This window comes from Leptidea sinapis, chromosome 20 (assembly GCF_905404315.1).
Source record: "Leptidea sinapis chromosome 20, ilLepSina1.1, whole genome shotgun sequence".
Classification (NCBI taxonomy): Eukaryota; Metazoa; Arthropoda; class Insecta; order Lepidoptera; family Pieridae; genus Leptidea; species Leptidea sinapis.
The window spans coordinates 7,164,249-7,189,378 of record NC_066284.1 but is presented as its reverse complement, the minus strand read 5'-3'; the positions used below and the strand labels follow the sequence as shown (position 1 = coordinate 7,189,378).

General features: G+C 34.6%; 2 protein-coding genes across 3 annotated transcripts; one reads left to right on the top strand and one right to left on the bottom strand.

Moving 5' to 3' along the window:
* Nucleotides 1-92: 92 nt before the first annotated feature.
* LOC126970157 (COP9 signalosome complex subunit 1) lies at nt 93-4,696 on the bottom strand. The gene is made up of 4 exons (XM_050815930.1): nt 4,617-4,696; nt 4,400-4,476; nt 2,964-4,313; nt 93-939 (listed from the first exon to the last, which is right to left on the bottom strand). Exons 2-4 carry the CDS (start codon nt 4,409-4,411, stop codon nt 826-828), a joined length of 1,476 nt encoding a protein of 491 aa, XP_050671887.1. The 5' UTR covers nt 4,412-4,476; nt 4,617-4,696; the 3' UTR covers nt 93-825.
* A 2,255-nt stretch (nt 4,697-6,951) lies between these two features.
* On the top strand, nt 6,952-25,126 carry LOC126970166 (gamma-glutamyl hydrolase-like). 2 transcript variants are annotated; one of them, XM_050815941.1, is made up of 8 exons: nt 7,510-8,067; nt 8,545-8,668; nt 11,499-11,661; nt 14,082-14,132; nt 17,735-17,967; nt 18,616-18,722; nt 20,021-20,118; nt 24,465-25,126. In XM_050815941.1, the coding sequence occupies exons 1-8, from the start codon at nt 8,065-8,067 to the stop codon at nt 24,793-24,795; spliced, it is 1,110 nt and encodes a 369-aa protein (XP_050671898.1). In that variant the 5' UTR covers nt 7,510-8,064; the 3' UTR covers nt 24,796-25,126. The 2 variants fall into 2 exon arrangements, with proteins under 2 accessions (XP_050671900.1, XP_050671898.1); XM_050815943.1 differs by lacking the exons at nt 7,510-8,067; nt 8,545-8,668 and adding an exon at nt 6,952-7,440 and having other exon boundaries at nt 24,465-25,125.
* Nucleotides 25,127-25,130: the final 4 nt, after the last annotated feature.

The following is a 25,130-nucleotide window of genomic DNA, read 5'->3' as shown; positions in this document are numbered from 1 at the left end:
TGCAAAAGTATAAAAAAAAAATATTGTTATTATATTGTATAAAAAAGTAAAATATTGGATGGTCATAGAAAATAATAAACTTGTGCAAGAGATAAAAGTTAAACAGTATCTAATTTATTTCTGTCCACAGTATAATAATAATGATATATCTAATTAAAATTTCTTTGAGGCTTGCTATAGCCATATTTTTTGTTTTACAAGTGTCCAATTCTCATGTCTGTGGGTCATAAATTCAATTTTACTCAGGTATAGCGAAGACTAGTTATGTGAAAAGAAAGTTCTATTTGCACTTACTTATTTTTTTAATAATATTAAAAATTACGTAGACAATTATGGTTACATTTCTGTATAAACAATGTCACAAGATATTTGCATCTGGCTGTCTGAATTGCTGATAATACATTTTCCTTAAAATATACAGAAGTTTCCAAACAAGATCATGTTTATTAAGCTCAAAAATGAGGACAATTCATAATGCAAAAACACAGAAACAATGAATGTGTACATTATTATTATACAATTGTATCAATAATCTTAGTTTCAGCTCCAGATAATAGCGAGTAGAAGATATTTCGACAATCTTTTTAACTATATTCAACAAGTTGAATAATGAAACTCCTTTCAATATTATAAATAATCCTCATTTTATTTGCAGTACATTCACAAACAAAAGTATTTTTTATCACACATATATATATTTTACGGTGGACACAGCCTAGAAGGCATGAAAGTGAGTGTGGTGTAGCTTTTTACAAAGTACAAAGTAAAAAATTTCAGTTTCTCAAGATATTTTTAACTGGCATGAAAGAGTATAAGGTTTGTAGTCTATATAGTGAAAGGTATATCATCACAAGGTACAACATCATATGTACGCGGTGTTACACTTGTGCTGGACCCGGGAGCTTCTCCACCTTGTGGACCAGGATCTCGACCAACATTCTGAAACGAATAACATACAAGTTAACATCAATAACTACCTATTCCTTGTTTCTTTTTATAGCCATTCATGAAAATATTCATAGGAGACGGTTCCCTTAGAACTAAGTGGTGAGACCAACACTCATTTGTGAAAACTCATAGAGGAAACATAATATTGGCTTTGAAGAAACTGAGTGTTATTACAGCTGAGGATGTTGGGATGCTGCTCAATCATTTGGGTACAGACTTCATATAGTATGTTACCATTCTCATCATAGCGAGTTCTCCAAATCCATCATCCTCACTCAGGTGGTGTGTTGTTCCTCCAGTGTTATTTTCAATAAATTTTCTCCAATAATCCACTATTAACCTTTGGAATAAACTTATTTTACTACCCATGTTAATCATCTATTAATTGTTAACGCTTTTACTAGAGTTAAGGTGAGTGTTTGTGTTTTGCAAGAAGTATAGCAAATTATTGCTGTGAAATCACTAACCATCAGGTTATTTGTTTGCTCTTTAGTCCTTCAATCTCTAAATATATTTATCTTGAATGTTTCATACTGGTACTAAGCTAGACCTAGAAAAGAAGAATACTGTAAAAATTCTCAGCAACTGCTAAAGATATACATTTTCAGTGAGAAAGATTCCAAAGTTGACTGCTTCTGCATTACTCTCACTATAATTGAAAGTGATAATTCCAGTCTAGGAGTAGGGGTGCTAATTGAAAAAGATGGGAAAATTGGTAAGTAATTATGTAAACACACACACTAGCATCCTATAAAAGAGCTATTCAGGTTGTATCAGTAAAGGAAGAAAATTAATATATTTTTCTAAATTAAAATTATAAGCTTATTCTACAATAACTATCTAACAGGCGCATCAAACCTGGGATGCGAACTGCAAAGTTGTAAAGAGGAAATATAACTGTGCCTCTAGATTTTTTATCTGAAATCGCCGCTGTACATAATGAATGACACGCTGGGCTATACGGCAAAAGAGAAAGTGTTCTTCTGTGCACAATTTTTACGTGTTTTCCAACTCGACCGACAACGGAAACACACCGCCGAGCTGTCAGAGCTCTATTCCTGAAGTACAGATGAGACAGAAAACTGTTCGGCAAGCACCGTTTTCGTTGGAAGTCGAGTGGGCCAGATGGAATCTCTCACATTGTGCTTAGAACGTGTGCTTCTGAGTTGACGCCGGTGCTATCGCGTCCCTTTCTTATGGAAGTCAGCCCCTGTCCATTCGATCCAAAAATAAGGAGACAGTTTGGATCTGGCAAACAACAGGCTCATAGCTATTACCTCCCTGCTATCCAAAATCATGGAGAGCATAATAAACCTCTTTGTTTGTATACCTAGAGCTGATAAACAACAAACAGTATGTCTTTTGCCATGGTCGTTCGACAGGCGATCTTCTGATAACACATAGATGGGTGGGAGAAGGCCTGGCAGTTAGACTGAATATAGCAAAGGCCTTTAATCATATATGGCACAAGGTGCTTCTCTCAAAACTGCCAGTATGTGGGCTACACAAGAGTTTATGTAAGTAGACCTCCAGCTTCCACACTAGGCGCAACATTAAATCCCTGAAGACTCAAGTTTGCGAGTTTATCACAAAAAACCCCATTTGTCATACACTGCTCTTCGACACCACTTCCGTTAAAGCCTCGCCTCGTATTGAAATACTGGGTCTCAAAATGTCGAGTCATATCCAATCCTGTGGTCATCTGGATGGCACAGCCAAATTGGCTACGAAGAAGCTTGTCGTCATAAATAGTGTTTCCGCGATGATATGACATGAGTAACTTCAAAAAAAAGCTCATACAACTCCAGCAACAACTGGTGTTCCACGAGAATGTGGGTGGTGTTGATCACTTAACACCAGGTGACCCATACACTTGTTTGTCCGCCCCTATCCCAAAAATACTATATTGGAATTACAGTCAAAATTTTACCATGGATTGTTCCATTGGCGCAATACTGATGCATATTAATATAATATATATGTAATCTTCATTAATATAGTGTTATGCAACTTACTTTAACATGGATTTGATTTTTAATAACAGCAGCTCTCAAAATTAGCATTGATGTCCGCCGCTGGTATTCTTTTCCCATTGCTAAGCTTTTTTCAAATGTTGTGCTTCTCTGGTCTACATCTTTAGCATACAATATTTTATTATGTGAATCAATACGAGCTTGTATTTGCCCATCAAGAATTAACTGCATAAGTTCATCTTCTAAAGCATTCACAGTTCTGTTAAAAGCAGCAGCCATTAAACGCATATCAGCTGATAAGTATGGGCTGAAGTATTGGATTAATGCTCTGTTTCTAATTTGCATGTACAAAGAATTTAAATGTGGTGCTAAATACATATCTAGGAGCAAATTATCTCTTATCTCATCTAATAATCTTAAGCAGGAAGCGTATTTTGATTCATAGAACTTAAAAATGATATCACGTAACTGTGGCTCTAGTTCTAAAAATAATTTAAAAGAACTGCTAACTATTACTTGCTTTTGTAACTCTGAACGGTCAAAAGTAGCCAGAGCACAAAGGCCACCATAGACAGCCACATTATTGCTGCTTAATAGTTCAGGATATTCACAATGATCAATACTAGCCGAAAGAAAATGCTTTGCTGCAGATTTATACTTCTTTGTTGCCAGCTCAGCTAATCCAGCAGCACATTTTAAATGAGTAAGTATTGCTTGGTTTGAGTCTTTGCCAGGAATTTCGGATATGAAGTCTGGTGTATTTTCCGCTTTAGAAACATAGTTGAGGACATGTGCCCAGTTTTGCAAATATACAGAAACCTTAACAACATTGAGGCACATCATTATTATGTGTTTACCACTGGTGCAGTAATCCCTGGCTCTTGAGTAACACTTAAGGGCACTTGTTAGATCTCCACAATCCAGATAATGATCACCTAAGTCATCATGCCCTCTTCTAATGCTTTCTTTTATGGAATTGGTTTTGTAATTTTTTAAGTCTGTATCTAATTTTTCCAATTTTATGGCAGCCTTTTTCGTTTTTAGTTCTACCCACATAGTGTCAAGGACAGGAATATCTTGAGAACCCATTTGAGCAGCTACATCAGGTAGCCCCGAAGTGGCTATGGCCTCTGCAAGCTTCTTATGGAGTGTTTGATAAAGACTTACATTAAATGTAGTCATAACATATGCTATAGCCATTTTTAGGGCTTCTAATCTTAGTGATGGACAATGGTCTGCTACAAACATTAATCTGTACAATTTGGCAAAGCCTGTGTATGACGCAGCATAAGTTTCTAAGTCCAGTGTTGGGTTTTCCACGACATAACACTCTGTCTCATTGTTTTCGTTGTCTTCAAGTGGAACATCCACTTGCATTGGCTCTGCCGCATTCTAAAACGAAAATATAAATATAACGAAACTTTTCTCATAGCTTTATTAATTAAATAGTTAAGTTTTATTATGCTCACTTGACTCACCATTTCAAACATTTTATTATAAGTCCTTATTGACTAAAGGAAATACGCGAATTCCAGTGTCAACGCAGAAAACCAACCTACAACACAACTAATATTAAATATCTAGTACCGTTTCCATTACTTTTGTATGTGATAATTAATTATAATAATATTAAACGCTCAAAATTATTCCGAAAGATAAATAATAATATTACTGTAGCAATTTTTATCGAAATACCTTTAGCATTACGTTTCTCTTTTGCAGCGGCATTTTTCTTTTTTTGACATGAAGATTGAATTGTATTACGTCCATCGTTTTTTTTTGTGGCACAGGATGCAAGTCCAAACTTATTACTAAGATAAAGTTTTTTTCCTATAGAATTTACAACGAATATCTACAGGGGTTTATAAAACGATGAATTACACAAAATGTCTTTTCAAGTAGAAGGTGTCTTGAGTTTAGGTGCATGCAATATATATTTAGTTCTTTTTATCCAATGTTATATTCTGAATATCTGTTGCTAAATCAAAACGATGGAAGTTAGTGCTTGCGGAAAAATATCCGCCTAGATGTTATACCTCAAACAATCCAGAGTTACGGTACAGAATTATTTGTATTATATGAGAGAAGGATGTCATGCTCTTCAGCTTCTATCTTCAAACAAAATAATATGATCACATTTTAAATGAAGTGATAATTAGAACAGACACACGCACACATCGAATTTTCAAATAAAGCATTCCAAAATTTATTATATTTCATTAAAGTTATATACAGTGTGGGACTAAGGGGGTCAGATGTAGATTTTAAAACTATGGTACATGCCACAGATAGTTGGCTCAGTTGGAAGAGCGCGGTTTTGAATCTCAAATCGTCCAAAAATTTTGGAATAAATTAATTTTGTATAGCTATTTTAATTTTATGTCCTGAGGTGATGAAAAAATCCTTTACTTATATTAAAATGTATAGTATGAGTGTACTGTAATATAGAATATGAGAATTGATGCAGCTACTACAATCGTCACTCTTTTGAGGCTAGCTTACAGAAGTCATTTGATTATTATGTTATTTCGGGTACAATTTAGTATTAGACACTTAAATATTTAAATTTTGACAATGTATTAGTTATTTTGCTTGGCAACTACGATATAAGTGCAAACTATGTAGTAATCATAATCTATGCAAATAAATAAATTTTATTTCACTTACACTATTGTATAATTTAAAACTCTATATATGAAAAGAGTACCTAAGTAAGTAACCATATTTTATACTTCTTTCCGGCGCGAACAAATATTCCTCTTGACTTAATGATTTAATAGTCGACACTATATTTGCCACTTGGCCGGCGACAGTACACGATGTCAGAGCATTGTTAACATTTAAATCTTGGCTTCTTTTCACTTTGAATTTGAGTGAAGTATCATCCGCAGACAATTATACTACCTAGTGTTTTTTTTTCTACAAGGTAAGGTAGATAATAAAAAATAGACCCCTGTGATATTCCCATAATGAGATCAAAAGATCAAGTGTAGATCCTTCTATACTACAGTGAAGTCACTCAAGAAACATAGCTTTGTGACCAGCGTTGAATACTGTACCTAATCGGAAGCACAATATAAATCACAGAAGATACCAATTGATTTGATTGATTGATTTGATGCATTCTGTGATTCCTCCCAGCCTTCAAAGATATTCTTGAGTAGCTCAATACCTACATCCCTAGTTGAGCGTCCCCTAGTAAAGCCGAATTGTTTCATATGAAGTATCTTATCAGAGTTAAAGTAAAAAAGCGTTTGGCTTAGATCGATTTTTTTAATAATTTTACCAAGAGTCCGAGGCCCGATCTAAATATTTATGTAATTTTACTATAAGAGAACTTTATATTAAAAATATATTTAAAAGTTCAGAGAATCTTTATTAGAGGTGAGAGTGATAAATACTGTCACGGAGAAAAAAAAATCACCGTCGTCGTTCTGGAATATCACAGTGATGCTGTGCAGCGATTACAGTTTCCCAAAGTAGCTATCGTTAATATTCTAAGGTAACAACACACCAAAGTGACAGCTTTCGGAAGTCACTGTCAATGCTATGTGTCATATGTCAGTGTTGTCAATTGAACCTGTACTCTGAGTGTCTTCCACAGAAGCCATAGTAGGAAGAATAGAATACACTTTTTATTGAGATCGTAAAGATAATAAGAAGTGCGTACACCTTTTTAAGATGCCGGCAACGCTCCTGCAATTCCTCTGGTATTGCAAGAGAATGTGGGCAGTGGTGATCACTTAACATTAGGTGACTCGTAATGCTCGTTTGTCCTTGTCTTCCATAAAAAAGAGCACGTAATGTTTTGTTATTTTGTCGTACTTTTCATTTTATTTTTAGTGTTATTGTAAATAAGTGAAATTAATTTGTTTTGTAATTACCGCGTATCACCTTTATTAAAGGAATTCTACGGAACTTTAAAGACATTGTAATCGAAGTGTCAAAGTCACGGTGATTTTTATGTATAAGAGCACCTTTTTTCATAACCAAATAAATACAAATAAAAAAGAAGCACAAACAGTTTATCATAGGGTTTATCACATAGTAGGTCTTTGTAATTTACGCATGCGCATTCCTTCATAAATGTGCCTCACAAGGTGTCCAGTTTAATTAGGCACTTAAATGGGGCGCTTGTTGCATTTTGACGTATTATATTATTTGCATAATTAGAACTACAATAATTATTGGTATAAATTTTTTTAGAGGATTTACTTCATTATGTATAATTATGCAAATAATATATTTGAACAGCATGAATAAATAACTAACAACTATAACACATCATTAGTTCGCTTCTTTACCACACGCCAAATTATACTAGACATGCTTTTTTGTTTATCACGATTTGTATTTTGTGACATAATATTCTTTACAGCTGAAAGTTGAAACATAAACGGAATGTTGAATTGTGTAGTAGAGTTTCGCACCTTTGTTGTATTGTTTTTGAAATCATTGTTTTGCAGTGTTTCTGACGTATTTAACTTATACGTGTTAAAACACAAAAACCTTTATACAGGTATGTACCTATTCAAATTGATTTATTGACGCTTTTAGGGTGATTTTAAAAGGTGATCTATTATATTTATATTAATGGTAAATTATTGTAAAGCTCTTTAAATTATTATTTTTGGTAAAGCCGATAAACATTAATAAGTACTGAGTCGGTACGTACATCTAGGCACTTTCTATCCAATAGTGCCAAATATAATATTTAATTGTAATTAACAGTTATGCATACTAAATTATTATTATTTTAATCAATTATCGTCATGAAATTAGTGGATAATTTAACCATAGGTAACCATTCAATAAATAACATTTCATCAACTTGTAACCATAAATGAAACTTACGGCACACACAAAGCTATTTATATTCGTAAATAAACAAGTGGAGGCCAATGTGGAGGCATCTTATTTGGCGTTCCGTCATGCCGGTCGTCTCGCGCTCTGTCACAAGGAATTACGATAAACTTGTACGCTCTCGTTGGGTGGTCACTTCATAATTTTCAACTTATTCGGGTACTTAACCCTTTTATCAACACGTAGGTATTATAAATGTGATTGTGACTTTGTTACGTTTTTACGCCTTATCTACTCAACTGATTATAATGAACTTAAGAACGCACCTCAGGGGTACAAAATGGTATGCTCTCTTCTAGAACATTCTTTCCTAATATGTTTATGTTAATATAAATCACCACTAATTACTCGATGGTAGTCTGTGAGTCACCTGCAGGGCGACAAGCTAAACGCGGTTCTGGCACTTTCTTAAATAACATTTCGATGATTAGATAGATGTCCATTACTCATTAATTAACCATAATTTGGTATAAATCTGAATTTTAACCAGCGGAGGGATCTAAGCACAGCGACGCCTTGTTCAGTCGTCAAACAGCAATGTGCAATTATTGTGTTTCGGTTTGGAGTGCCCCGTATCCAGTAAAATTACACTTAACATCCCTTAACTCAACGTCACAAGGGCAATTGAGATCAAGAAACCTGAGAGGCACTGCTTTGTAATGGACATGGGTGTCACCTGCCATCACGTGCCGTCCACTGAGATGTTTTACACTTGCTAGGCGTAGAGTGACCTCATGTTTATTGTGATCACCCGAGGCAGCGTGATAAGCACTTGACGAGAACAAAAGCCACATTGCTAGGTCAAACCGTAGTCATTGGAAGAAAAGTGACAAAGGGTAACGAAGTGAAAGAAAAAGTACAACTAGAAGGAGGGCTTCAAGGAGGTATGTTTGGCTCTTCATAGTGGCGTGTTGATTTACTGCTTATGATAATGAATGGTGGGTGTTACAAAAAAAGAACACAGGCTTTAGTAAATTTTAACCATTAGAAGAAACAAGTTTGCAACACACCGCTAAAAGTCTCCCTTTGTCGTATGAAAAATCAAAACCCCATAGATTAAATGCTACAGTAAAAAGAACATTTCAAATAAAATGTTTTCTTAACTCTCTTATTCTTGAGAACCCTTGAATTATTTATTCTACCAATAAACTAAGGTCATCGGAATCATAAGAACGGCGGCTTAAATGAATAAGGCGGAGCCTATTGCAAATTTTGTATGCCATTGTCCCTTGACCGATGCCGCCAATCGCGGAAATTAGAATTATTACTTTACAAAATTACAAATTACACTCACTCAAGTCAGTTACCCGTCAACCCGCTTCAGGATCGGATGTGCAAATATTGCGCTAGCGACATATGCAAACATTTATTGATACTACTTTCACATTTAAAATTTTAAAATATCCACTCATTATAATAAAGTAATCGAGAGTTAGAAATTTGTGGTTACATTCTTATTAGCACATATCAATATAACGTTATTGAATATTATCAAGTATGGCTGTATGGGCTCGAACCCTTTGCCTGTGCTAATAATGGACGAAGAAAAAAAATTAACGAATGTCGCAAACGTCAGTTTTTTTTTTATTTAATATGTATTTACTTATTACAAAAGTCAATGATAACTTAACAAATACACTATCAGATTTTCATATTATTAATAATAATATAATATATTAATAATTCCTGAGCAATTTGAAACAATATTTTCAATAATAGTTTCAATTGACTTTCTAACGAAAGTATTGAACGGTACTTCCGTCAGAAAAAATTCTTAGTTACCCACAAGTCGTGCCCAAAGAAGTTTTATTTCAAGAAGACAATAAATGAGAGCTTTGTGGATCGAGTTTATTCCTCCAGTTTTGTCACCTCTACGTTTAATAAAACATTGGCGTCTATTTATATCGTTTTCTTGCTATTTAACATTAGTCATTAGGGCTAAGTCAGTACACTATGTCAGATAGAATATCGTTTACTTCGTCATCCATATCTTGGTTTCTTTTCAAATTATTTTTTTTAATTAGTGAAGTTTCATCCGCAAACAATACCTACTTACCTTTTGTTTTGTTTCTATATACATATTCACAGATTACTTACGGTACGCAGACGTGGTCGCTAACTATGGGTCTTATGAGAAAGCTCATGGTCGCTCAGAGGCCAATGGAGAGGGCTATGCTCGGAGTTTTCCTACGAGATCGAATCAGAAATGAGGAGATCCGTAGGAGAACCAAAGTTTATTTATTTATTTATTTATGAACTATTTATGAAATATTTATTAAATGAAGTGCCAGTGGGCAGGGCACATAGTTCGATGGACAGATGGCTGTTGGGGCAGTAAAGTCCTCGAATGGCAACCACGTACCGGAAGGCGCAGTGTTGGTAGGCTCCCACAAGATGGATCGACGATCTGGTCAAGATCGCCGGAATACGTAGGATGAGGGCAGTGCAGGACCGATCGTCGTGAAAAGCTTTGGGTGAGGCCTTTGTCCAGCAGTAGACGTCTTCTGGCTGTTGATGATGATGATGATGATGATTCACAGATTGGGAATGGACGCTGGACTACGTCAGGCTCTTTATAGATATACATTTGATTTTAGTAAAATTTTATAACAAAGAGAACCCTACCGAGTTTCTTGCGCTCGTTCTTCTTCATAATAAGTGAGACAGAAATTTAATGGGTGATGGTTTGTGACGTTCTATAGGTGATTTCATATGCTAAAATATTCAATAAAAATTATTTCAATTTTAATTTAAGTACATACAGAACCGAAACAAGTGAGACCTACATTTAATACACTGTTTTTGTTGCAATTTCTAAAAGTAATATTGTTATTATAGTGCCTCTGTTAAAGACTATTAACTTTTTTTTTATGACAGTAAGGGACGAGACGAGCAGGACGTTCTTGCTGATGGTATTTGATACGTCCTGCCCATTACAACGCAGTGCCGCTCAGGATTCTTGAAAAACTCAAAACTTCTGAGCGGCACTACTCTTGCGCTCGTCACCTTGAGACATAAGATGTTAAGTCTCCTTTGCCCAATAATTTCGCTAGCTAGAGCGCCCTTTAGACCGAAACACAATAATGCTTACACATTACTGCTTCACGGCATAGGCGCTGTTGGGGTACCCGGCTAGAAAGCCAGCATCCTGTGCAAAGGATCTTCGTACGGGTAAAACACTTCTTGCAAAATAAACCCAGAGTGTTTTTTTTGAGCACGGTGAAGATGACTCAATGAGCATTCTATTTAAAAAGTGCAACCACTCGCTGTCCGCTGGCAATGACATGATCAAACATTGTTTCTGCTAATGTGTTGGTCAAACATTCATTACTAAATTAGACTCGCCTCATTATCCCCAATTTCACTTTGTTTTTGTTTCACTATAGGTACGTACACTCTGTTTGTGTTGAAATGTAACTATGATGATTGATTACATTATATATCGTTGTATTCCCGTATAATTCCTGCAATTATAATTATGTAATAGGGAAGCTAACACATAAATGTTCTCCGTTTTTCGTGACTTGTTGTGTGTGGGATAAAATTTAATGAAAAAGTTATATATTTTACAAAGCAGGCTTAATTTAGTTTTGATTATCTTAAATATGCGATCATTTTGTAGATTTTTTTATGCAGTTATAGTAAAATTTATTAATACAGTAGTGTTGAAGACAGTTTTATTTTTCACATTTGCATGTAATATCATCTACGAAGGTACTGCAGAGATCGTAAACGATCGTCCAATCATTGGTATTTTGGCCCAGGAACAATCTAAATATCTACAACAGAAATTCCCCAGAGAACATTATACAAGTTATATCGGAGCTTCGTATGTCAAAGATGTTGAGGCGTCTGGTGCAAGAGTAGTTCCTCTTATGTAAGTACACTATGGTTCATCCTGTTTTTTGCCCTGCGAATTTTATTACCTATGTCTTTGATTAAATGTGAACTAGAGAAAGGAAGGGACGTGACAAGCAGGACATTCAGCTAATGGTAATTGGTGCGCACTGCCCATTACACCACAGTGCCACTCAGGATTCTTGAAAAAACCCAAAAATTCTGAGCGGCACTACTCTTGCGCTCGTCACCTTGAGACAAGATGTTGTCTCATTTGCAAACTAATTTCACTAGCTACGGCGCCCTTCACACCGAACACAATAATGCTTACACATTACTGCTTCACGGCAGAAATAGGCGCCGTTGTGGTACCCATAATCTAGCCGGCATCCTGTGCAAAGGAGGCTCCCACTGGTAGGAGCCTCCAACTGGTAGCACTGGTAACCCAAAAAAGATGGAGTCTCTTATTTCGGTAACTAATAATTTTGTATCATTATATTGCGTCAATGAGATGCGTTATTTTATATTATAATACTGAACTGAACTGAACTAACAATGAACGCTTTGCTCATTGCGGTTTTGCATCACTTTATCAACAATTGAACTATACATTGGGATGAGAGAGGGTAAAGTTTAATTTGCTTCTTTCATTAGAACGTATTAATTATACCTACATTAGTCTTTTTTTAGGCGGCTTGCGGACGAATGCTATCACAGCCGGCATTTATTAGTCTGAAGGAGAATTAAATTAAATTATAAAATAAATCTTATTTTTCCATTACTTTATTTTTGCAAATTTAATCCAATAACCAGTTTAATCGGCTAAAAGCGAATATCGGCAATCTCAAATTAGAATTAAAATTATCATTATAATGAATATGTTGATATAAAAAATGTTTAAATTATAAAAAATCTTGACATTAACATAACAATAAGGCCGGGAAAATGTTTCTTCGCATTATATATGAAAACTCAAGACATTTTTTCAAAATTTATTTCTTTATTATTTATTATTATTAGCCATTTTGTTCGAAGAATATTTGGTAATTTGTAGGAAGTGACAATATGAGTAAATTTTGGCACTACTAATCAAAAACTGTGACTAAAGTGTTGACAGTCCTATCTAGATGTTAGTCTGACACTGACCAAAGAAATCTGAAGCACGTAGCAGGTGAAAATCTGAAGGGCAAGGTCCATGGTCAGAGGTATATGGTGGATGTATTAACACCACCACCTCTCCTTCTGTCTTTTTATGAACGTAATGTAAAGTTACTCCAAGTTTAAAATTACTCCTCCCTGTCATGTAATTCCGTAGTGACAAAGGTAGGATTAAGACAAAAAGTTTTAACTTTGGAATAACTTTATTTTGCGTTTGTTAATAACACAGATACTGTCTTTAGATCTAGATTAATAAACTCAATGTAAAGTTACTCGTAGTTTAAAATTACTTCTCCGTTTCATGTAATTCCGTAGTGACAAAGGTAAGATTAAGACAAAAAGTTTTAACTTTGGAATAACTTTATTTCGCGTTTGTTAATAACACAGATACTGTCTTTAGATCTAGATTAATAAACTCAATGTAAAGTTTCTCGTAGTTTAAAATTACTTCTCCGTTTCATGTAATTCCGTAGTGACAAAGGTAAGATTAAGACAAAAAGTTTTAAGCTTCGAATAACTTTACTTCGCGTTTTATATAATACTGATACTGTTTTATTAATAAACGCAATGTAAAGTTACTCAAGTTTAAAATTAATTCTCCCTGTCATGTAATTCTGTAGTGACAAAGGTAAGATTAAGACAAAAAGCTTGGAATAACTTCACTTGGCGTTTATTAATAACACAGATACTGTCTTTAGATCTAGATTAATAAACTCAATGTAAAGTTACTCCTAGTTTAAAATTACTTCTCCCTGTCATATAATTCTGAAGTAACAAAGGTAAGATAAAGACAAAAAGTTTTAAGCTTAGAATAACTTTACTTCGCTTTTAGTATTAACACAGATACGGTCTTTATAATAAACGCAATGTAAAGTTGCTACAAGTTTAAAATTACTTCTTCTTGTCATGTAATTTTGTAGTGACAAGGGAAAATATAAATAGTACAAGTACGATACAAATAAAATAAAAAAAATTAATACCTGCAAGCTACCAAAAAGTTTTTCCCAGCCTATTACATTTTTGCAATTTTATATAGGTTATACACTCCTATATTTATATAGATATGGGTATCCGACTCCCGGAGACACGCTCAGCTTCATCTTCGTCACCAGATCATAAATGTTAACGTCTATAGTTTTGACCCTCATTTCTTATTTCAACGAAGTCATGTTACTAAATTGTATTCAATCAATTCATATAAAAAGTAAAAAGAACAACCAGGTGAAAATGGACTCTATTGAAAGATGTTTTAATAAAAAAGATTTTATATTAAATTTCAAAATAATTGCAATTATTTTACAGGATTGGGAAAGGTCGAGATTATTATGAAAATGCTCTGCAGAAACTCAATGGGTGTGTATTTTTCATTGTTTATAAATTACACGCTGGCGACTCATTCAAAAGTCCAAATTGATCCAGTGTTTGTTGTTTTGGAATACGACGGACCATAGACAACAATCTTTAAGAATTGAACGCTCAAATTGAAAGACAAGCCATATTGGAGATTAACTAACAGCAACGAAATAAATGATCACATGGTACTCACTGCTAGTGTCAATTAATAATATTTTATACAGACTGATGTTATAGGTACTGGATAATGATATATAATCTGGGGTCAGCTAGTAATTTATAAATAATAATCATTATAATTGTATATTTAAAATTATTTTAGTTTATTAACAATCAATCAATTTTTATTTATAATTTGTAATTAATGTAGTTTTATGCATTTAACTTTGTACGAAAGAAACGTTTATAATAATGTTTATTTATGTCTGATATTGACATTTGACAATTCCCATTGTTGACAAGGGACGCCAATGATTTGGCTGTGGCTAGGGTTGCCACCTTTATGCAGTTAAAGTACATTGGTTCTTATATAGGTAAGAATAGTATTAAGTATCAAAATAAAGTACAATTTATGTTTCTTCGTTATTATGTTTATATACATATTTTTTATTGCTTTTTGCAGATATCAAATTAGTATTTCTACTAAACAATTGCACAGCATCTTTACAGTCTATATTTAAATTACATTATTATAGTTTCTTACGTCTTGAAATGCGATCATCACAGAAGCAACTCTTTCTGTTAATGCTGACGTGGCGGGAATAGACAATAGAAATGAAATGTCTTTATACAAACAAAAAAAAATTATTACAACTATCTTATTTTCTATTGTGTCGTATCATTTTTAAACATATTCACTATCTATTTGATCCATTTTACTATAGAATTTACATTTTTTACATGAGTGTTGAGGTATCATTGTACATAATTTACAATAGCATAACCCCCTTATTCACAATGGTCCGCTAACTTTAAACAGCCGCTTAGGAATGTTTTTTCTCATTCTGACTTAGGTCAATAGAAGAAGACAGAGTGAGAATTAGCAATGCTTTAAGTTAGCAGACTAATATGAATAAGGGGGTAAATCTATAAAACGTTTAATCGTATTGTTATTGCACTAAAACCGCGTCGTATAAAACAAATAAGGAATTGTGACAGTGACACTGAAATTGTTGACATTTGAGGTTAGGTTGTGCTCAGAAATTGTTAAGAATGAGTACCTATGTGATGCGGCGCCGGCATCTGGCAATATCGATTCCAGCAAAAATCAATAAATTTCGATTATGACAAAATATTCACGACTAGACTTTTCAAATTCCCAATGGAATCAAATCATGCATCACTAAAAATACAGCTGTATTTTTATGATGAGTACAATTAACTGATATAACTTACAGTATATCTAATATACAAAATTCTCGTGTCATGGTGTTAAGCATTGAACTCCTCCGAAACGGCTTGACCGATTCTCATGAAATTTTGAGTGCATATTGGGTAGGTCTGAGAATCGGACAACATCCATTTTTCATACCCCTAAATGTTAAGGGTGGTTGTGGCCACACGAAATTTTTTTAAAAATTTTTTTGACATTTTTTTTTAATTATTTGATTATGAGTCATCATTTAAAATACATACAACTTCAAATTTTCACCCATCTACGATCAACAGTTACTTTTGTATCGCGATTTTAATATCGGCAATGTAACGTTTGCTGGGTCAGCTAGTTATATTATAAAGTACGGGTGGCAACCTTAGCTGTAATCGTTTACCTATCAGTAATTAACTTTTATAAGGTTTTCATTGTTGTGGACAATATTTCGATAAAATAATAATAACCATATAATATACATAGAAATTTCATATTACTATAATTATTAACATAGAAATATTTTACGAAAAATAATATTTCAAGTTGCAACTTATCTCCCGAATATGACCAGTTATTGAATGACAAGACGGCTGGTAACTTTGGCAGTATGCTGAAGTTAAAAAAAATTATAGAAACGCTAAAATTATTCATTCTATATAAATAATATCTTTCTGTCAGTTATTGGTAGCCCTCTCATCTCTTGGTAATGTTCTATCAGTAAAATGTCATTATGATTGGTGTTTAAAGAAAGTTTTCAAATAAGTCGCGTAGTAAAAACTACTGGGGGTACTAAAATCTACCCGTTTCCACAGACTCGTAAAAAAATAAGGACTCCGTGTCACCTTACATAATAGTGTAGCACCAAAACAAGCCGATTAACGTGTAAATACATATCCCCACGCACACACTTACACTACTACAGGCCGATGGGCGGCCATTATGAGAATTGTCATCGTCTTTGACAGATCAGTTTGCGTCTCAGTAAAATATTTAAAAAATGCCGTCGTGCATTGTGAAAAAATGTAAAAACGATACTATATAAGTATTATAGTGGCCACATATTATTTAAGGGAGAAAAAATTGTGGAACTAGTATTCCCCGTAACCGCACACACACTAGCACAACAGTGCTTCACTTGCTAATATCACGGCGCGGAGTCCTTCTTTTTTTACTTGTCCGTGCCCGTTTCTTGTTTATAGGAACCGGGCATTAGCCGACTAGCCTTTCCGTTCCGGGTAACAGATCGCGCGCGGTCCGCATCAGATTGGCGTGATTTTGGCGCAGCGTTCTTTCAATGCGGAATTAATTTATGTGTATTAATAGATTGCTTATAATTAGCATGATTTAAGTGAAAGCTATTGAAACAAGCTATAAGGCCATGCAAAATAAACCATGTTATAAACAAAATATGGGTCAGAACTTGGTGAACGAAAAGTGTGCCGTACAGCATTTTCGATTTTGGTGTATCTGAAAAATCACTTGCCGATTTCGGAAGGCTAGAGCCGTTTGAGCGTCACAATATGACCGAGCATGACAAACAGTTGAGTGTGTAAAGCCCATAACATAAACTGCTAAATGATTTACAAGTCTATTGGCTAATGCTATCAAATAGTGCGTGTTCCAACATGTATATTATGTTCCAACCAGGGGCGTGCATATGATATAGGCAATTAGGCAGTGCCTACCTCGTTTTTAACCTAAATAAATATAGCACTAGTGTTAGAGTTAATTTATTTTAATGTGGTTCCGTTATTTTATTACCAAACTTCTATAGAACACCCGCTCATTAAATGTTTCCTTACGCTAGATACTAAATACCTACGGTAAGAAATCTTTGCTCATTCCAAAGCTCAACTGCGACTAGTTAGATCCACAGTGCCTACCTTGTTAGAAAACCAATGCAAAGCCCCTGGTTCCAACATGTATGAATAAATAAATTACACACAATATAACAAACATAAAATGAATAATTAGGCTACGCGATGTAAGAATAGGGAAAAAGAAAATGCTCAGCTTCATCTGACATGGAATCATGGATTTATGTTTCCATGCAGCGCTGTTTTTCAGCCATCCCCTCTTCTCCAAGGTTTTAAGTGGGAGTGGATGTATAATGGCTCCCCGATTACCTATATTATTTTCCAACATCTGTTTTATGTTCTAACATGTATATTTATTTATTGGAGCAGCCTGGAGCAGCGCCCAGCACAATCATGTTACTTATGTTTAATTCCAGAGTGTTACTTCCCGGGGGAGCTACTTACTTTAACCAGTCGAACGGGTTTGCTGACGCCGGACAACACATTTATGACATCGCGTTACAGATGAACGCAGGCGGTGATTATTTTCCAATTTTCGGAACTTGCCTTGGCTTCGAGCTTCTTATAATATTAGCATCTCGACGAGAATCCGGCGAAAACAGAGTGCCCTGTTACTCTTTCAAGAGCTTGCCGCTACAATTTACTAAAAGTGAGTATAATTTGTTTCACCACCAAAAAATTGCTAATTAATTATTACAAATATTTGTTGACAAAGGGTCGCACATAGACAGTAGAAACCTGTGAACTACACTGTCACAGACCGCACGTGTGGACCTCTGCTGCGACGGATGTTCACGGGCAAGTAGGTAAAGTCAAAGTGAAATAAACTTTATCCAATTAGGCTTAAACTAAGCCCTTTGTAACGTAACTACAATAATTCTTTTAAATATATGAATTTACTATACTATGTTCGTAAAATGTTGAGTTCGTGAGAAGAACATACAAGAAACTCAACGGCCACTCTTTTGAATCACATAGAGTATTTTACAATGGCTGTAATATACATAACGTTCTAGTTTTTGTTGTCGTGTTTAAATAATATAAATTGTTTTATAAAAAGTAATAAATAATTAATTGTATAAATATTAGGCTTAAAAATGGGCAAGGCTCACGTCCCGCCACGTAACCTTTGTTTACTTGTCGTATCGTAAAAACAAACAATAAAAAGCACATTTGAAATGTGGTGATCACCTTCTATTAGGTGACCTTCACTTGGAGGTGCTGTTATACCATAAACAATTATTGATATATACACAGTGTAGATGGAGATATACAAAGTATTTATCATATGTTTAAGATGCCCGGACAAGCAAAATGTTTAGAAATGCTCCAAATGATATTATGACAATCCTTGCAACAGAAAACGTAACAGTCAACGCACACCAGTTTTGTATAGTCGATGATGTAAGTATTATTGCAAAAGCAACAGTTGATGATCATTATAACATTTAATATAACTAATTCAATAAACAAGCAAAGTTTAGGAATGTTACAAGTCATGCTTGCTTGGTATACTAACACAAGAATAAATAACTTTTTAAATTATAATATAACGTATTGCTTGTAATTTGGCAGCAGTATAAGAGACAGTGAAACAGTCTGACGTCGTGGCTACCAATTCATTAAGATTACATGGAAATTGTCAATGCTAAATAAATCTCCTCATTATAGATATCACATCACATGTACTTGAAGGGAGATTTATCGGCTAGCTTGTTGGTGTCGACAATTATGGTCGCTAATCGTAAAAAATAATTCTTATTAGTTTTTCTCACGCCTGATAAAAAGAATAGATTCATATTTCTTCTTCAATCTAAATGTCAAATTATAAAGTGTTATAAATATTAACCGACCGCTAATTTGACTCTAAACTAGAAATAAAAACGTAAACAAAAATGTTTACGTTTCTTGTTATCGATAATTTTATGATGATGTTATAACCGATGTTAAATTAAATATAATTTTATTAGTTAGCTCCATAGCTAACACAGTGCTCAGGGATAAAATGAAGGGTCAAAGACGTAGGTACAAGGTACAAGACAATATACGGGCACAGAGGTATTTAGTGAGTATTGTTTATTATGTAGATAAACAAAAAACCACAAAGAATGTTTAGAGTTCTTGTGACAGGCCACGCCATGCTAAAATGCATGAGGCGGCGACGTGGGACGGTTTGTTCCCTTCCCTGAACTATGGTCGTGGGAGGCGTCCTGTTACCAGAAACTGTGCTTAATGTTTTTAATATTAAAGTTATTATCTTTTTTATAATCTTGAATAAAATGGTCTCATAATTCTTCTTCTACTCAATCGGTCTGTCTTGAAGTGGCCGCTAAGATGATGCGAAATTAGTCGTCGTTGGTTTCCTTCAAAGGTCACACTGCCTCTAGCCAGACTAAGTATAGTCTTAATAGCCGACCAAGAACGATTTTACAAAGACCGATATTAGAGTATGGATTTTTTGATGATAGCAATAAAATTACGACTATGGTTAGATATATTTCACATCTGTTGAATGCCTCGATGACGTCTACGATTGGCTTGCTTAGGCTTCTCCAAAGAGTGCTGCACCCAACCATACCATCGCGTGATCTACAGATCGCTCCTACTCTTTGTTTTTTACATCCTTGGCCCACACCCCCTTGCAATTTCGATTAGGTGAGCAGCCTTCATCGTATTATGTAAATGATCTATTAATATTTCAGAATTTGATATCACACAATCTGACAAACGATTGGAGGATTACATCACACAGCGTTGATGACAATGGCACACAATTCATCGCGAGTATGGAACATAAACGGTATCTTTATGTATTTTATTCATTGACGTACTAAAGACAAGTACACTAGCAATCGCCTTTTAAAAAGTCTAAAAGAAACGCTTTTAAAGGATTAAAACGCGTGTAATTGTTACTGTTTTTCATTAGATTGTTGCGTAAAAGTTACATTTCTGTTTTAGTTAACCCAACGTTTCAAGACCTTTCCAGATCTCGTTTTCAGGGGGATTGCAATGAAAAACATTTTTTTTACAATAACACGCGTTTTCTTCCTTTAAAAGTGATTTATTTAAATGTGTCACACTCGCGTTACTAAAAAAAACTATTATAAAGTCGTCAAAAATGTCCGAATGGCGTTCTGTATACATATTAAGTTTTAACATTAACAGATCCAAGATTTCATTGTTTTATTTAGACATATTGAAGCTTGACTTAGAATGAGGATCACCTAATTCTGAACGATTATCAATTACCCACGTTTAAAGTACGCGGGGTATGCCCGTGTCATCGATGTAATCTTTTGTTTGACTTCTACACACTTGCTTCGAATCACTGCAAGCGCTTTTAACTAGTATGCTGACTATTGCTACAATTTTACAACTTTTAATTATTATTTCTTTGAATTCAAAGTTTAAACTAAATTTCTACATTATACAATTTTCAGTACCTACTCTCCAGACATTAAACATTATCCTAATCGGCATAATTAATCAAATCGGAATATTAATTTGATTAATAATTGATGTTGTAAAGATATCGTAGATGATAACAGTATATTACAAATGAGTTAAGTGCGATCCGATAATATCTTTACTTTATTTATCCGAACGTCTACTCTGTATTAGGATTTTAAGTTTTTAAAAGATGTTGTTTTAATATTTTACTGAATGAATATATAGTTTTACAATTTCTAACCGGTACAGGCAAATCGTTCCAACATTTAGTGGCAGCGTAGCGGAAGCTACAAAGTCGTTCTGAATCTTGGAAAGGTTAATTGTACGGCAAATCTAATATGATGATTAGAAAGCTCAAATTTCTCATATAATATGATGCCTGTTTATTTTTAATTATACCAAATAAGAGGATTGTAAAATGAAGAGATCTGCGAGAGGACAAATTCAAAATATTGTTTTGGTTCATGTACGGTGAAAAGGAAAACAAAATCGAATACAGGCGTTTTGAATGCGTTGAATTAACTGTTTAGAGCGAGCTAATAAACATGGCTCAAAACATTATCAACATAATTACTTTAGAAAGAATGAAAGAGTCACATAATTTAATTCGTAGGTCCATAGTGAGATATGGACGTATAACACTGACAGCCTGTTAAAACAAGAGCGAGACATCTGTACAAGATAGTTTTCAAAATTCAATGAGCTATCCATGACTAGACCCAGATGTTGAGCTTTCGTAACACGATGAATCTTAACGCCTAGGGTTCTTACTTCAGGATTATTTGCTACAATTTGATCTCTTTGATTGCCAAACCTTAGTATTAGATAGAAAGATTTATCAGGATTGGTGACTAAACAAGTTCTAGCACATTTTTCTGCTACATTATCTAAATCTACGTTCAATACGTTGACCGCTTCCAAAGTGTTAAGGATGTGTAAATTTGGAAGTCATATAATACGTATGGTAATCGCTATTCTTAGTATATATAGTAATATCTCCACAACACAGGTGAATGAGTTGTTTCGATAACATTTCTTCAGATCGATCATCAATTCGACATTCATATTCTTGCTTAAATTTAATATCTTGACGTATTTTGACAAATTGGAAGACATTAACCATGCCTTGAGTTCACATTTTCAATCTTGCCATTGCTGAGTTCTTCGTAATGTTTTATTGCGTTAAAAATGTTTTATTTTTGCTATAACCTTCCATATAGCAGAACTTTCAAAAATAATATGCCGGTTTGATCGAGGCGTTCTCGAGTATTGCACGTAGCAACCTTCACTTTTATTTATATAGGTTGTAAGCTGTTGATTTTTCTGGAAATGAAAAAACTCCTAGCTTGTAATCTAATGATTCTTTCTATTCTTAAGACATTCTTGATAATCATCCTCTTACCATATCTTTCTGTTCTTTCATCATCATTTCACTCTAATTATAAGCACTTTCCTTATCAACTTTCGTTAGGCGTTAATTTTTCTCTGTATAGATACAGATGGATGGAATAATTATAGAATATCTATGGAAACTAAGAAATACTCATGAATAGATTGGGACTAAAATATCACTATTTAAATCCGCCACAATGATGGTGATCTACAAGTCATTACATTGCAAGTTTTTACCCTCATCTGCGCTAATTGTGTGTTCTACCGCATTTATCACGGGGAGTGTTCCGAAGAGCTGTTTAACCTTATTCCTGCCGCTGAATTCCACCTTCGCGCGACACGCCAAAAGTTAGCATATCATCCCCACCAGCTGGATCACTTAACAACACCGTACGCTCGTTTGTCCTCCTATTCCATAAAAAAAAATGCGTATTATGCCCATTGAGAACTCCGACGAAAACAATGTCACGTAAATTCTAATTTGTATCCATTGATAATTTTGCGCGGCGGTCATCTTAGATTTCAATAACGATCCCAAATTCGTAAGAACCTTGAAAACGATATCCATATTGTTATTATTTTGGTTTCAGATTTGATTTGATTGATTCTCGTTCCTTTTTTTATTTGAAAATAAAGGACAAGACGAGCAGGACTTTTAGCTGACGGTAATTGATACGCCCTGCCCATTAAAAAGCAGTGCCGCTCAGCATTCTTGAAAAACCCCAAAAATTCTGAATAGCACTACAACTGCGCTCGTCACCTTGAGACATAAGATGTTAAGTCTTATTTACCAGTATTTTCACTAGCTACGGCGCCCTTCAGATCGAAACACAGTAATGCCTACACATTACTGCTTCACGGCAGAAATACACGCCGCTGTGTTACCCATAATCTAGCCGGCATCCAATGCAAAGGAGCCTCCCACTGTTGAATTCTTCCATAGCTGTCTTTAGCTGTCATTATTTATGTGTGGACCCAATCTTTTTTAAATTTTATTTTACTTTATTTGGCAAACTATTCATGCACAAGTGTAAAAATATCAACAAGGAGACTTAAAACTAAAACACACATAGCAAAAATATTAATAACTGGCGTGTATAAAATATTTAGAGACATACAGATTATTTAAAGTAGTGTAACAAAAATTATAGTAATTTCTACAGATTAGCTGCCTTACGTAGGGAGTCATAGACACCAATGATCTTATAATAATCTACTAAGCTAGAGGTCCCGGGTTCGAATCCCGGTAGGTGCAAGCATTTATATGATGAATATGGATGTTTGTTTCCGAGTCATGGATGTTTAAATGTATTTATGTATGTTTATATGAATTTATGTATGTTTAAGTAAGTATATTGTATTAAATATATCATTGTCCTGTAACCAGGCACCACAGGCTATATATGCTTAACTTGGGGCAAGATAATTTGTGTAAAAAATTGACACACGTCAATATTATTATTATTATATTAAAATGAATTCCGCGCTCTTTCGGGTTCTGTTTCCTTATGTCATTGACTGTATCTCTGAACACACGTGTCTTGTGATCGGTTGAGTAGTTATGGCGTGAAAGAAATAAACAAACTTACTTTCGAATTTATAATATTAGTAAGGAAGAAAGGCATAATTCTCAAACTAAGGCAAAATGTGGAATCAGTAATGGATTGTCTGTTACTTACGAACGATCAATAGTTTTCATGTTGGAATTTATTGGCTTAACATCCCTTGCATCTTGTGTAGCAACACCGTGATAGACCGGTCGTGGAAAAGTATGCAATATTACTTTTTTTATGAAAATAAGGGGCGAGATGAGCAGGACGTTCAGCTCTTGGTAACTAATACGCCCTGTCCATTACAATGCATTGCCGCTCAGGATTCTTGAAATACCCAAAGATTCTGAACGTCACTAGAACTGCGGTCGTCACCTTGAGACATAAGATGTCAAGTCTCATTTGCCCAGTAATTTCACTAGGTACGGCGCCCTTCGGTCCGAAGCACATGAACATTACTGCTTCACGGCAGAAATAGGCGCCGTTGTGGTACCCATAATCTAGCCGGCATCCTGTGCAAAGGAGCCTCGCACTGGTTCCTCTCCTGGCGAGGTATTCAATCCTCTTGCTTGATAAGCACGTTCCTTTTGTTTTATGGAGATAAGGTGATTGATAGTCAACTTAGCTCAGCTTACTGAACTTAACAAGATTCCTTTACCCCTGTAGTTACCTATAGAAATCTATGACAAAACTTCGACGTTCAACGTGATTCGTGGCAGTATGATCTAGATAAAGTAAGCTGTTTACATTACAGGTATCCCTTCTACGGAGTACAGTTCCATCCTGAAAAGAGTGCATTCGAATGGAAGGCTTCCAAACAGTATCCTCATACTGCGAACGCAATCAGAGCGAATCGCTATTTCATGGACTTTTTTGTGAACGAATGCAGGAAAAGCTCCCATTGTTTTATAAACACAACAGAGGAGAATGAATATTTAATATATAACTACACGCCCGTGTTTACTGCTCCTGTGGGAAGTGCTTTACAGCAATGTTACTTCTTCGAGCCCCGTGGCGAAACAAAGGGTCCTTTAGACGAAAATAATGATTTGGAATCTACAATCTATCAATTGGAACAAATGTAAATGTAGAGTTTGGTAGCGTATTAGCTATTACTAGTACGACACGGGCTTTCAACAACTTGAAACAGTCGTTACAAGAGCGCTGCTAATTTGCATCAGAAATATATTGCTTTTAATAGTATTTCATATTTGTAACAATACAACGGGGAAGTCTTTGCGCGTATAGTATGTATGTATGTATAAACTTGTAATAAAATCTATTTGGATGTACTAAGTCTTTGGTTTTGACTTTCAAAAAGGAAATAAATTAGTAAAATGTATGGTTCCAATCATTTTTCATTTGTTTTTATTTCTGTTAAAATACGTGAGAAATTAATTAGATTACAAAAATTTTAATA

Coding starts and splice junctions, on each gene's coding strand:
- LOC126970166 (XM_050815941.1), top strand. Junction 11,662..14,081: donor GCAAGAGTAGTTCCTCTTAT/GTAAGTACACTA, acceptor ATTATTTTACAG/GATTGGGAAAGGTCGAGATT. Junction 20,119..24,464: donor GCGAGTATGGAACATAAACG/GTATCTTTATGT, acceptor TTTACATTACAG/GTATCCCTTCTACGGAGTAC.
- LOC126970157 (XM_050815930.1), bottom strand. Junction 940..2,963: donor AAAATCAAATCCATGTTAAA/GTAAGTTGCATA, acceptor TATTCGTTTCAG/AATGTTGGTCGAGATCCTGG.